Source organism: Podarcis filfolensis, assembly GCF_964270895.1.
Source record: "Podarcis filfolensis genome assembly, chromosome: 2".
NCBI lineage: Eukaryota > Metazoa > Chordata > Lepidosauria > Squamata > Lacertidae > Podarcis > Podarcis filfolensis.
Genome location: NC_139605.1, coordinates 53,979,696 through 53,994,815, shown reverse-complemented (window position 1 = coordinate 53,994,815; position 15,120 = coordinate 53,979,696). Strand labels below are relative to the sequence as shown.

General features: G+C 40.8%; 1 protein-coding gene across 7 annotated transcripts in view; it reads left to right on the top strand.

The window, feature by feature from the left end:
• SEMA3F (semaphorin 3F) overlaps positions 1-15,120 on the top strand; it is a 125,502-nt gene that overhangs the window by 82,824 nt on the left and 27,558 nt on the right. For 6 of the 7 annotated variants that reach the window (XM_083603329.1, XM_083603331.1, XM_083603332.1 and 3 more), the window contains exons 3-7: positions 1,877-2,037; positions 3,993-4,055; positions 6,175-6,294; positions 7,994-8,083; positions 14,131-14,224. In XM_083603329.1, the coding sequence (XP_083459455.1) occupies positions 1,877-2,037; positions 3,993-4,055; positions 6,175-6,294; positions 7,994-8,083; positions 14,131-14,224 (528 nt within the window). The remainder of the gene's footprint in view (positions 1-1,876; positions 2,038-3,992; positions 4,056-6,174; positions 6,295-7,993; positions 8,084-14,130; positions 14,225-15,120) is intronic. The other variant, XM_083603335.1, reaches the window with a different exon arrangement.

Below are 15,120 nucleotides of genomic sequence, written 5' to 3'. Positions count from 1 at the left end.
TGTCAATATACTCCCTTATCCTCAAAGAGGAAGGGGAAACAGAGGTCTGAGTAAGCAACAGTTCAAGCTCTTGTTATATTTAATGTGAATAGATCTCCTACAAGTATATATTCCCTGCCTGTGAAGTTCACAGTGGCAAGAAATGATTCCAGCCCTACTGCATGCCCCCCTCCCAGTGAAAATGCTAGGATGGCGGACATGTGTTCTATATTAGAGCCTGTTGTGGTCCAAGTCCAGTTTTAAGGTAAAAAAATAGTAACCTTGAAGTTCCCCAGCTACATTTATGTCTCTGCATAGCTTACTGAGCAGGCACAAAGATCACATGGTCACGGTCTGTTTAAATTAGAGTGGTTGTTTGTAAAATTGCATAGATACATAAAAATTAGCATACACATTTCCCCCTGCAAATCTGTGTCCTTTCTGCCCTCTTTTTAGATAAAGCATTTCCTCTTTTTTGGCAACATGCAAGTGGCCACTCTAGTGGCATCACTCCTGCACAAGCAAAAGGGCATGTGGGCTAGTGTGTAATGTGTTGGACCTGGGTCTAAGGATTTGGTGGAACCTAGGCCTTGCAATGTCATTGACGCATCAGTGGCTTAGAAAAATTGTTACCACAAATAATGTATTTAATTCTTTATTATTATTATTATTATTAGTAGTAGTAGTAGTAGTAGTAGTAATAGTAGTAAATTTATGCAATATCAAAGAAAACAGGAAAATTATAATGACCTGTTGTACAGGGTGAGTCCTTTAAAAGAGGCCCCATGAATACAGAATACACATGTTCCACGGAGCCTCTTTTAAAAGACTCACCCTGTATGTATATGCTAGATAAAAAATTCAAGGCACTTTGTATGTGAGGCTGCTCCCACTTCTCTTCTTCGCTGGGAGGGAGGCCAACTTTTTGGATTATTTATTTCAGGAAAGGGCCTTTTCAGATGGAATAAATTTGTTTATCCCCATACTGTGTTGATCAGTCTGCCCTTACACCCATCAGTTGGAACTCAGTGCAGTTATACTGTAACAATTGTTGTTAATGATCAATCTGCTTTCATCTGAACTTTGGCTTTGGTTGAAAGAGAGCCTCCCCCCAAAGGCATGGCGGAATGTCAGCTGAAAGTGAAGGTGTGAGATCAGTGCCATATGCAGGTCAGGTGCCGCCTGGCTAATTCTTGGACACTGCAGATTTAAGATATATGCAGTATTACTCGAAGAGTGCTTATTTGTGAATATCTTGTGGGCTCTGTGCATGGACAGAGATACTACTTTCTTTTTTAATTTAAAAAACCTATTAGTTTCAAAACAAATGTTTTGTAAACACATTAACAGAAAAACAAACAAGGCATGGGGCAATGACAGTTGTTGATAACATTGCTGTACTACTATATAAAGGATCAGTGTGATTTAGAGAGACCACTTTTCCCCTAAAGTATCTCAGACAGAATTAAGATATGGAGGAGGAGAGTAATACACAAAACATCAGAACAGAACCCATTATTCCCAAATCCCTGCCCAGTCTCCTGATCCGTAGGAAAGCTTACTGTTTGGTGTAGTCAAGTGGTAGTTCCTGTTACGTAGGTTAAAGATTGCTTGGCTACAGGTGAATGCTTTGTGTTCCCGTCTCTGTTCACCAAAAGGTTTATTATAGACTGTTGCATTTCCAAGATGGAATAGGATAGTTGCCAGGTGTGTAATTTATTGACATGGATTGCAAGTATTTAATTGCATCTAAGAGCTAAATGTGCTCCAGTGTTTGGGGAACCTGATGGTTAGTTCCAAATCATGCATGTTACTTATAGAGATGTATATGTTGCACCAGGAAACACAGGAGGAGCCATCTAATATAACTCTTTCCTGGTCTTTTTCCTCCCACCAGAGCTCAAAGCCACCAGCACTGCCCATTTCTTCAATTTCCTGCTCAACTCAACCGATTATCGTATTCTACTGAAAGATGAAGATCACGACCGCATGTATGTGGGGAGCAAAGACTACATCCTCTCCTTGGATCTTCACGATATCAACCGGGAGCCCCTGATTGTAAGGGTTTTTCTCATTTTGTACCAGGAGCAGACAAGGAACATCTGGGAGGCTTTGTGGGGTGGAGGGCTGCAAAATGACCAACTATTTCCATATGATGCGTATGGATTAGTAGAGTGGGTTCAGGGGCACATTTCTAATTTTGAGAGAATGCTATGGGTACCAGTCATAAAATGGCTGCTGCCAGGGGGAGTGGTTTGACACAACATTGGGAATACTGGGAATATTCCTACATATCAAAGCATCAACTGTTGACCTGGGAGACCAGGGTTCAAATCACCACTCAGTCATGAAGTCCACTGGGCGATTTTGGGCCAGTCACTCAGACTAACCCTACCTCACAGGATTGCTGTGAGGATATAATGATGAAGGGTAGAACTATGTATGCCACCTTGAGCTGCCTAGGGAATATTAGCAAGAAAAACAACAAGACAAGTCTCAAGGCAAGTGGGGAAAGTATCCCCTTTGCCACCGCCTCCCCCACTCTAAATCAAATGCAAGGAACAGCAGGAAGGCAGTCAATGAAGCAAGTGGGGATGGCATCCCGGTTGTCTTTTCTCTGCTTGCCCCCCACAATGCCCTCCAGAGCTAGAAACAGGGTAGACAGACCCATCACTGATTCTCATGGAAGACATTAAATGCTCTTGCTATTTCTTTTTAGGGCTGATCCAGGTGATTAGTCAAAGTGTACCCTGACTATATTTTGGTCTCACAAAATAGTTAAAAGTTCTTACAGAACTGTTAGTTTTACAGAATAAACATTCTTCATTAGACATTTTAGTTGCTTGCTACCCAAAGGCCTCCAAGCAACTTATAACACCATGCTATGTAACACTATTTATGCAAGGCACAGCGGAAAGGCAAAAGTGTGATATGCAGAGTCCACATGTAATTGTTGGGTGGAAGTAGCCATGCTGCAGTGGGATAGCCTTGTTGGGGAGAATCATGGCCACTTCTGTTTTCATCTCATGGGAGAAATACAGTTCAGTCCTGGAGAGGGGAAAGCACACAACACTCTTCAAATAACTTCTCTTTAGCAACAAATTAATAAAATGCAGAGACGTCGTCAGCATGAGCAGTGGGTTGTAGGGCTACATGAACATATCTGAGAGTGAGTGCTTAATTTCTAAAGAGCATTTTTATAAAGTTTTATTTATAAAAAGATTAAAATTAATCTTCTTAAAAGTAACAAGATGATGAAGGTGCAAAAGGAGTCACTATCACTGTTGTTGCTACAAAGCAACAATCCACTAGGTGTCTGTGACACTTCCACGCAGCATCTTGTAACAAAATTGGTGCATTTTTGTCACATCAAAGGGTGGGTGAATTAGTTTCCCACACTCGTGGGAGTGTGCACCAGCACACGAGTGTTAAAATGTCATGGGTAAGGCAAAATAGAATTGCAGGGACAAACAATTGGATATGAGAAAAAGGATATAAAGAAAGTGCTATAAGAAATTGAAATTAGGGGTTGCTGGAAAGATTCAAAACAGGGATGCAGAAAAGGGAGGTATGGGGAAGTCGCTGAAAGAAGGTTTAAAGAAAAAAAGGTTAAGAAATTATACGTGTTTATATGTTTGTTTGTTTATGTATTGTTTTGTATTGTCCTTTAATATGTGTTGAAAAACCAATAAAAATCTATATATATATATAAAAAGAATTAGTTTCCCACAAATATTGTGGGAAATGTGATACTCCCTTCACCCAAAGTGTTACCTTTAGAAAACACACATGAACCTGACAAGTGAACGCTTGATGCCATACAAATTGATAATTTTGAAAGGTCCTTAGTGATCAGTGCTTTAAATTAAAATCCACCTTCCCAGAAAACTTGATGGTTTGAGATTAGATTTAGGAGTGGGATAGATACATCCACCCCTTTTTAATATTTCTCTTAGCATGATTCTGTGGAGAATTATAATTAAAAGGCTGAAAGTTTTGTATTGTTTTGGCAGATCCACTGGCCTGCGTCTCAACAAAGGATAGAAGAGTGCGTTCTTTCAGGGAAGAACAGTAATGTAAGTACTTCTTGTATGGTCTTCAGGTTTATAGAGGATGTGGGGAAAGAGTGGAGGCGAAGGAATGCTAGTAACGTGGTAGGATGATGAAAGCTGTCCTTCTGAAGCTTCCTTCCTCTCAAGATATTTAAGACTGAAAGCCACCAAGCAGTGCCAATTTGTATTGCTCACACCACCTCAGGGATACCATGCTATGAGCAAATGATGATGCCCTATTGCCTATGACTGCCCTCCTCACTTCCTGTTTATTCCTATCTTTTCAGGTAATTGAGTCACAATAACCCTGGTTCCTTGTGCTGCACATTCATGTACATAAGCTAAAGCCATGGTCATAATTCCTTGAGTACCTGTACAAAAGTTTCCAGCATTTGAGCAGAAACATTTGTGTCTGTGTGGGTGTTTCAGAAACCCTAAAATACAACACAAGTTTTAGTATGTGATGAAGTGACAGTGCTCTGTTTGTAGTTGGAAAAGCTAAGATAGCAAAGACGGAATTAAATAGAAAGATTTTGAAGAAAATGACATCACCATTGTAAAACTTTGCTAGTTTCTGGAAGCTAAAGTGCAGTGCAGTTGGTGATGAAGTTATCTTTTGGTCACAGGGTTCTGCTTAGCACTGGAATTGAGTGCAGCTGTAAACTTGCACTTCCCAACCTCTGTTACAAGAGGATATAATCATGGCCAAGTTAGCCAACTCTTCCGTCTTGTGCAAGCTTTCTAAAGGCAAGGGCTGCTAACACTTCTAGAGGTTTATGGAATATTGATGTATGGGACATGAAAGTGAAGATGCCTTGTCAGCAGTACTTTAAAGGAACTGGGGGTTTTGCCCAACCCCAGTTAAGTCTATCAGCAGTATTGTGTACTAAATTTCAGTAGGAGGAAGCAAGAGGTCAAAGGGTTACCAAGCTGTTTCCTACAAGGCACAGTCAGCCTTTGGCCAGCTGACCTTGAACTCTGTCCTCTTGGGATTTCTCTGCTGCTACTGTTTGGGGCTCAGTCTTAGAGCAGCTAAGCTGGCTTAGTAAAGGAAACTGTTTGCTTGCATTTTTCCCATCCTACTGAACTCTGTTATCATGGCCCCAGCCCAGTACTGTTTTGATTTGCCTAACTGGAGGTTTGAGGTAAAGAGGAAACATGAGATGTGAGAAGGAAACTGGACTCTGCAGTCAGACACACTGCATGGAGCTCCATGCCTGGTCTAGAATCCAGTCAGTAAATGAACTCGGGTCTTGACAACACAGGCCTGCATACATTCTGGGAATTGCTCTTCTTGCCCTCTGGGCCTCACTGCTATCATTTACCTATTAGATTTTCAGTCCACCCTTCTGTAGCCAATCAGTTCTTAGTACCTCTTAATGAGTGGGAATCTAAAGGCTGACCTTAATATATTTTCTTTCCTGGCATAGATAAGTCCAGAGATTCCCCTTCTGCTTAGTTGGTTATGCTTTGGTTATTCAGGGCACTATTTTCTGGCTTTTGAAAACAAGCAGGAATGGGTTGGGAGTCCAGGATTTGCCACCCTGACACCAAGATATATTATTGCAATCTTACAGTTATTCTTTTCTCAGTTTTCAGAAAAATTGGCTGTGAGTTGGGAGTTCTGAGCGGCACAGTTTATAATCTGCTTCAGCTACAGATGTTGCAGTGTAAGATGTGAGCAAGGAATGTTTGCTCCGGAAGGGGGTTTAGTTCAAAACTCTTCCAGCAGGAACATGACTTAAAAGGAGTGCAGGAAAATTGTCTCTGAAGTGCATCCAAAACTCATTGCTGGAAAAGGTGTTAGAGGGGTGGATCCAAAAGGTTTATTTGTGGATTTTCAAAGTGCGCCAGACCTAGCTTGCCTCAATTTTAACTGGAAGCAAATGTTGTTGAAGAGGACCATTTGATCCACAGACCATTCAATGTGGTCTGATTTTGTGACTTACTGGGTGTTCAGGGAGCTTTCATTTAATGCTGAAGCAATTACCTGATTGCTTCAAAATATGTGTAAATCACTGCTTAGGCCATGCTGAACAGAGGATGGAATTGCTCCATTTACCATAGACTGACTAATCTCCTTAAAGTAGATACAATTTCATAGGAGGCTGGGACTAACTTGCCATCTCTCTTTGTTTTCCAGGGCGAGTGTGGGAATTTCATCCGCCTTATCCAGCCCTGGAATCGAACCCACTTGTATGTTTGTGGCACTGGAGCATACAATCCTGTCTGCACCTTTGTCAATCGAGGCCGTAAAGCACAGGTGAGGTACTGAAGGAGCATATGGCTGGGACTGCAGCCAGATCAGTGCTGGAGAAGCATATGGGCTTGCTCTTAGACCATGCTAGGAAAGCAGCCTCTGGCAACATTCAACAAGCAATAAGGGATTGAGATTCGAGTCTTGGGTAATGAGATGTGGAATCTTCTCAACTGTCTTATGTTTGTATGTTTGTTCAGCCCATTCATATCCCAATTCTCATCAAAGGGAGCCAAAGGCTGCATACATGAATCCCCACCCCCCACTCCCACCTTTATGTGGCTCTCATTTATCATCCCAACAATTCTGAAAGGTAAGTTAGGCTCTTAGGGATTCACCTAACCAGCCCCATCAGCAGAAGTCCTGCACAACGAATTCCACTTTGCACAACAGGGCTTCACACACACACACACACACACACACACACACACACACTGACAAGGAGATGGAGCTCCAGGTTTTGAAAAAAGTAATGGGGACAGTGAAAATATCAAAATAAAACATGTAGACATAGTGTTTCCTAAAAACTAATAATAATAGGGTAGGAAGAGATGAGGTGTTGGGATCAAATATAAAGTAATTTGTAACTAGATCACAAGAAGCATACTGTGTTATTACTTAAATGTATTGTTTTAAACGTCTGATATTATCAGTAATTTTAATATATATATTATGGAAACCACTTAGAGGTTTTGATGATTAAGCATTATTTAAATCACATTAAATACATAAAGCCTAATCCTAGTAATCCCCCACTGTGCAGAATGAGACTTTCTCCTAAGTATGGGAGTAAATGTATAGAATTGTAGCCTTAATTTGTGATAACCATTATGTCATGCAAGACCCTCCATGCCACATAAAATTTGTCAGACTTTAACGGGTTCTCTAACTTGGAAGTATGCCATATTTTACTGAACCATTTCCAAATTTATGGAATCTTATCTGATTTTTATTTACTGGTAACCAGATTTTTGGCTGTCATTAACATGTTCCCAGTTAGCTAATAATTGCACTTGTTTACGGAATCTTTCACTACAGACAAGTAAAATAACCTCTGGTTTTAATGGAATTGTTTATCATAGTCATTTCCACCCAGTATGCCTTGGGGGACACACACAAAATATGTGTGAAATCAGCCTTATTGTTATAACACCTCTAACATCGTGTGTTCCTTATATTTGCTTAAACTGTCTAGTGTTAGCATCAAATCTTTAAAATAATACAAGGAGAATCTGCTTGCATAGGTGTGAATATATTTTCCACATTTATTTTATCTTCTGACAACAACTTAAAAATAGGAAAACCAATTGAAAACCACTTTTGTAAATGCTCTTCTTACAGTATCTTGTTTAGCAGGGGTAGCTAAACCTCATTTCAGGGTCTTATCTAGCCCCCAAATTGATTTCTGCCTTCCCACCCCCAACCCCAACCCCATCCCACTAATTTTAGCAGCAGAGACAATATGTTTTTGGGAGCAAATGCATCGTTGTACATAAAGTCAAACCCAACAAGCAGATACACATTCAGACTAAATACAGGTCATAAATATTTGACGAGGGGATTTTGATCTCCGTAGAAGTATGTGTGTATATTTGAGAGAGACAAAAGACTTCTGCATGCTGCATTCTCTGGCCATACCCTGCCATTCCTGCTTCTCTGGCAGGTCACCCTGCCAGCGCTAACTCTCTGCTCCTCCTCTCCTCAGGCTTTTGAGCTGAACCAGTCCATCCAGCAGGGAGGACGGGGAAGTAGAGCAGTTGACTCCTCCCTCCACCCGTCTCCAGTGGAACGCAAGGTGGGAATCGCGCTCTGCCCTGCCATGCTCTTCCCCAAGGACACAACTGGCTCCTTTCTTAGCATGCCTGAGCCTGGGCACTCTAACTTTCATTTTCAACTGGCATGTACCTAACAACTAACTAACAAGGGAAGGGGGCCAGACCTATGGGAATAGGACTGGCCCTTAAATTCACCCCCCTTCCCATCTAGCAATGAGCGCGCTTCCTGTACCGCCTCTCCTTGCGTCTCCTCACTTGAACTAACTCCTTCTTCCCCAGGCTCGCACAAGGTTTGTGCCAGGAAAGAACACTCTCAGGATGTTTGACCTTACTACATATAGTATAGAACCATGTCCTTGACTGTTTGAAATTGAGACAAATGGGCTTGCTGTTTCAAAGAAAGGTTTGCTTGATGTGAGGTGGCATGAATAACTAGATTGGGGTAATCAAGGTTGTGATGACTGTGGGAGCAGGGGGTGGGGTGGGCCTATTGTATATGCTTAGTTGTTGTGAGGAGTGTGGACTTCATTAATGATTACATACAGTTTTTGTAAGTATGTTTGCTGAGAAATCATGTAAAAAAAGAAAATGATGAGAAAATGTGTTTTACTTGTGTATCGGATGTAATGTATGCTTCTTCTACTGATTATTGCAAGTCATAGCCAATGCAGGAAGCCATCCCATTAATTTCCTTTCCAGTTTTCTCATTGTTGTCATTTAATTGATAAGGATGACCGTTAGTTGGGAGGAGATTATGAGATTTCCATTAGTCTCTATTAGTAGAAACTTTGGGGGCATGGTCCTACAATTGGCTAAAGACTTTGGTCTGGGAGTGAACTATTTCAGTTGCTCATCTCGTATGGTTTCCCTCTAAGAAACATTATCAAAGCAGCATGGAATCCAGCCATATGGCAATTCCTACATTGCTCTGTGAACATAGGAATTGGTCCTAATTAACAGAACCCTTTTTATGTCAGATAGTATTAAGGATGGTATGTTTCCCCATTTACAGGGTAGTGCTGAATAATTAGATTGATTGAGAGGTTGAGCTCCTAATGTGGATTTGTATGGGACTAAAGCCTCCTTTCACTCAGCAGTAGGTACTCTCCCATGTGTGTTCAAGATGGTGCACAAAAAAAGAAGACAGGAAATGCTATATGCTATTCTTGTCAAGGCTGAATAGTCTTGGTTGGAGTGTTTGAAACTTTCACAAGAAAACAACTGAACCTAATCTTGAGAATCTTAACTTTCCTTAAGGTTTTGGTGTTGCTTGATAGTAAATTGGAGAATCAGCCTAAAATGTAGTGCTCTGATTTCTTAGCATTTTCTTCCTTCTGTTGGATTCTCTAGTTTTGATAATGCCTTGGCTTACCCCTGAAGTCATCCTGGTAGCTGTTTTCATCTAAATCTGTAGGGCCTTATTCTGTGCTGCTGAGCTGTAGCGGGGTCATTGTCAAAGACATTTATTATTATTATTATTATTATTATTATTATTATTATTACTACTACTACTACTACTACACAGTGTATAAGTAACATTGGGTTTTCTTTTTCTCTTTTCTTTACTGAATGTTCCATTTTACACTTCAAAACAGAAAACTCACAAGTGGCACAATCACTTTTGCATTTTCCACAAGAAGCACATTTTTTCTCAGTGCTGAACAATGGCATTTGACACCAAAGCAGTCTGCCCACATAAGCCCAAAGCTCTAAATAAAAAGGAAATGCAACTCCTAAGCAAAATCATCTTTCCAGAAAGAATGCATGTCTATGGGTTTCCTAAACGGGTTGGCACTCAACGCTGCTTGTGGGAAGATGTGCCACACACACACACCATTCTCAGTTTCTATACAGAGACTGAAAGTCTTCCGTTCCAGTTTTTTATTATTTATTGCATTTATTAGTAGGAAAGGAAGTTCTCAAGCTGACTTAACAGCATGGTATGACATGTTCCTCTAACGGCAACACCTTAAACTACAACTAGGTGTAATATCTGTAGGTATAACTGCTTAGTAGCCTGCATCTGCTGTCTACAGGATTTACTAGAACTATAGTTTTGTGTGTCAACACTTGGTCTCATTCAAAAGCCAGCTTTCATTTTCCTGCTCTTTGTAGCTTGAATCTCCAGCTTCTACTTGATGTGCTATTTATATTATCACTGATTGCTATTAGCCAGTTAAAATGCATTGCACAATGTCAGGAGCCATCCTACTTTCATCACTCCCTTGGGCATTGTCACCATGTGTTTGACATACATTAGAAAGAGGAAGCAAGTCTTCACTGATATCCTGCCACTGTTGACCTCCCAAGCTGTTAGCACAAGGAGGTGGGGAAGAGAGTGGGATGTATCAGATGATGAGAAGTTGCAAAGGGAATGGAGTAGAAAACACACTTGTCACATCCTACTGCAGCCTGGAACCCTTCAAGCCCCCTTTTCTATCTTTTGGTAAATTGCAGATCCCAACCACCACCTGTGGATGGAACCTATAACTGCACCAAATAATACAATTTGTGACATTCCCATTAGCACAACTCTTGTAAACTGTGTTGTGCTTAAACTTCAAACAGCTGTTTTATCCCAAACATATCAATCCTGTTCCATTTATTTGTATACCATGTAAAGAAACTGCATTTGCACTTGTCTCCAGTCAAGTGAACTTCTATGGACAGGTGTCCCTATCCCCACTTTAATAAAGAATCCTTGCAACATTTAGTGCTCTTTTCAAAGTCATCCGTGAAATCCCAAGAGTGCCACAGGCTTTAGCAAAATAACCAGGAGTCTCAAATTATGAATCAGAGACAGAGGTGCAGACAAAGTTAGCTCAGCTCAGGTTCCAGATACAAACACAGGAGGCTCATAATGCCCACCTAAATGCATAGTAGGGAAAGTACTTATTAACTGTAAGATATATGCAGGATCAAATCATTTGGTGAAAATAAAAAATAAATTTAGAGCTGAGACAAATTGAAAGGAATTGCAAAATAAGAGGGTGCTTGTGTGGCATTAAAATGTCATCAGGTTTGATGCACCACCACATCAATGCCCTTTCCTCCACAGCCACCTGCTGCTCCTCAGTTGACTAGAATTGAGCCCTGGCTAAGGGCGTAGAGGCTGGGTAGGCTTATGTGGAGGGAGGGGGTTATTTTGGGACCCTGGTCACAAGCCAGTTAGACCCCTGCACTTTCTTACAAAAACCTGTCATTATTCAAGTGTCTGTATCTAGTGAGAACTCTTTGGATATGTGTCTGTGCTGGCATTAGCTGGTATTTCTGGCCCCCACGAAGCTGTATGCTGGGACCACAAATTCCCTATGCTCATATTCATGTCTGTTCTTTTATCTCATTCACTCATCCCAACTCTAGTTCCTTATGCTGCTGACTCAGCCCATTCTGCTAAAAGTAGCTGACTTTAGCCATTCCTCAGGTGAAAGATGAACTACAGAAAGGGGTTTATTCTGTCCAATCCAATCCATCTTGAAGACAGCATCAGCATCATTTACCAAAGATCAATAGGGTGAATGCTGTCAAAAGAATGAACTCAATAATAGTCTGAGTTTAAAATATTTGAACCGTGTATCTCACACTCCCTATCTTTTCAGTCCTTACACCACCCCATTCTTAAAACACAAAGCCTACTGCTCTGCTTTCCATTCGTTGGATGGAGGGGGGGAGCCCTGAAAAGTTCTCACATTTTTGTAGGAAAGATCTGTTAATAAATAGCCACAATTCTAGAACAGTAGCTGCACAATGGCCAATTGGACCCTATTCAACAAAGGAAGATGTTTAGCTTAGAAAAACAAGGGACAGTATCAGTAGTAAATCTTTTTCATGGCCAATACAGATATAATAAAATATTTTAACAGACTTTTGTTTTCTTTAAAAACATGCTGAAGTCATTTTTGTGACATTTTAATAAAAACATTTTGGGTAAAATTATATGAACACATATGTATACTTCCCAATAAATCAATAATATAAAAATAAGTATGCTCCAGCTAAAATTTACATCTCATTTAACAGAAGCTATTTAACAGTTCATGCCAATGTTTGTCTACTCAGAAGTAGGTCCAACTGAGGGTACTTTCAGTTGGATGTTTATTGTGGGATTATTGATTGATTGATCGCCACATTCACATAACATTGTTGGCATCAAAATGTTAGCCCACATCCTCCTCACTCCAAATTAATATGCATAGACCCTTTCTAGAGGAAATCTGATATATACCACCTGTTGCCAACAATCTTGTTTGCAATAGCTCAATGACCTGTTTTCATATTAAACTCCTGTCTGGAAGCAGGGGCCTACTCTCAAGTAAGTATGTCAAGTTCTGCAACCTAAGCCACTCCCATCGAAATAAATGGGAATTAAAAGCAGTGCCAGATTAAACCCTGTGGAGGCCCCTAGGCAGTCGAAATCCTGTCCTTCCCCTTGTGCATGCACTCTAATGGGATAATATTGAACTAAGAAAACTTGATTGTAATTTTCTTTCAGATCAAATCAATATTATTTTGATCCGTTGTTTCAGGGCCTCTAAAATGCACAAGGCCCTGAGGTCAGTGCCTGCTCTCCGCCTATTTGGTAACCTGGTACTATTTAATAGTGCTTAACATTGGCAGATTAGGTTTAATGTTTTTATCAAACCACAAGAGGAAACCTCTTAAACCTTTTCACGACATTTTTCTTTAATTTCTAAATGGCTTCCAGCCCACTAAAGCAGTGATTTCCAAACATTTCATTAAAAAGATCCACTTGTGGGATTTCTTTCCCAAATGTTGATTCTACCACCCTGGCTTGGCAGTCTCTTCTCCACTGCTCCTTCTGCCACATTGGCACCTACAAGCATTGCCAGCATCCTAGCAACCCTCTTATAAGGCCAGAAGTGGATCCCAGTGTACCGCTTGTGAGTCACTGGAGTAATGAGTCATTAGTTTCATGATAGGAGGGATTCAAATGGCATTCACTCACTCTGCATTTCTCAGCAATATTTAATGCCTGCATCCTATCTGCTCTGCTTATAGCTGTTGGTTGTCCTCTAGGGGGTGGGGGGAAATGTGACATCCATGATTTATTGTTGTTTCATACCCAGAAGAGGTTGTAGCACAGGGTGTCTGAAGGCAATCTGAAGTTCATCAGTGCCTAGGTACTACTTAGTAATAGTATGTGGTAACTTGACACTTACCTGTAGTGTTCACATATTACAGCACACGGTTGTTTCACTTCACCCAATGGTCATACCCAGTGGAAAAAGTCTGAAAATGTAATGTTGTGTGCAAACATTGCAAGGAAAACGATGAATCTTTGGCTAGAATGTTATATCCAGTGTTTCTTGAGATGGAGAGGTTCAGAAGTATGAATTTTGGGAATGGCTTTGTAAAGTAGCACCATGCGGATAAAGATGGTGGGATACACTATTTTTATATTAATGTGGGTTTTTTTTTCATTTACAGAACAGGTTTCTTTAGGAGGAGAAATGTTACTTCTGCAACTTTAAAATGGGACACATATTTGGGAGGTGTACAAAAGAGTTAGAAAGTGAATGTTCCTGTAAATTGGTCAATGCAGTAACTTTAGAGAGTGGCTCTGCTGCCACATTTCTTAGGGTTGACTTGAAATTGATATAAAACTTGTAAGAGTAGCATGTATACAGTACTGCAGTTGCTAGGGTGATGTTTGCTCCAGCTTTCTACATGGTTTGGTGGTGATTTTTCTCCATGCCTCCACAGGGTCTCTGAACAAAATAAAGTCTGTAGTGGCATGGAAAAATAGCTTTGCATGGTGAGGTAATGAACTCACCAGTGAGTCAGCCACCATTGAAAAATGATTTAAAGCAGCTTCCATGGGGTAGACATATTACATGCCAGGATTTCTTACATTCCACTTCTTGTAACCTTGTTGGACGAAAATTCCACTCCAGAGAGATGCGGTTTGGACAGTGTGATTCACGTATTCAGCATCTTGTGTTCCATGTACTTTTAGATGCTCTCTGATTAAAAAGACTTGTGAAGGCCTAAGGTAATAGTGTGTGGTAAAGCAAATCATTGATCTACCTGTTGCCTTACTTTCCAGGATTACATATTCTACCTGGAACCAGAGAAGCTTGAGTCAGGAAAAGGAAAATGCTCGTATGACCCAAAGGTGGACACCGTATCAGCATTAATAAGTGAGTTCCATGGTTGTGCAACATCAGTCATTCTATAGGCATACAATTGTAGAGTTGGAAGGGACCCCCAGGGCCATCTAGTCCAACCTCCTGCAATGCAGGAATCTCAACTAAAACATCCATGACAGATGGTCATCCAGCCTCTGTTGAGAAATTTCCCTTCATTATGAGTTCTAAAACGATATCAGGATTGATAAGGGGGAGGGGAGCTATGCTACTTATAAGCATGCAGCGCAACAGCTGCTCTGTGTCAGGAAATGGTTTTGGCCATCCTCAGGCATGGATGAGTTAGCTGGAAATGTCATCGGAGTTAATGGGGAAAGATCATGGCCTCTCGCATCCTGATAAAGAAGAGAAAGGACATACTATTCACTAAACTGCAGTGTCCCATCTGGTGGGAGAAGAGGAGGAATAGGGCTTTGGCGAATAGCAAAGTTCTGAGAGGTTCCTTGGCAAAATTTCACAGATGACATTTATGTCACTTCGTTATGGTCCAGTCGTTTCCACTTATCCATCATACATGATTATTCCTCCCACTGCCCTAGCATTCCAAAACAACACAATGCCTGATTGGCCAGTTATATTCACGTATAGTCAGCTATATTCTGACTTAAGCCAGCTAAATTCTGACTTAAGCCAGCTGCAAATTTCATGCAGACCCCTCTACTTCCCTTGAGAAACCTGGTCCTTTCCATTGGTCATGCTAGAGTTACCAATGTATATTTTACTCTTCCCCCTTAATATCTGTATATAAATATATCTTTGAATGTTCTCATCTTCTTGGATTCTTATATCCTTCCCTCACCACATAGACCCACCTTTTTTCACTCAACCCCAGGTTGATTTCAAGTATGGGCATCCTCTGAACTTTGTCCTGTGTGGCCATACCATCTCCC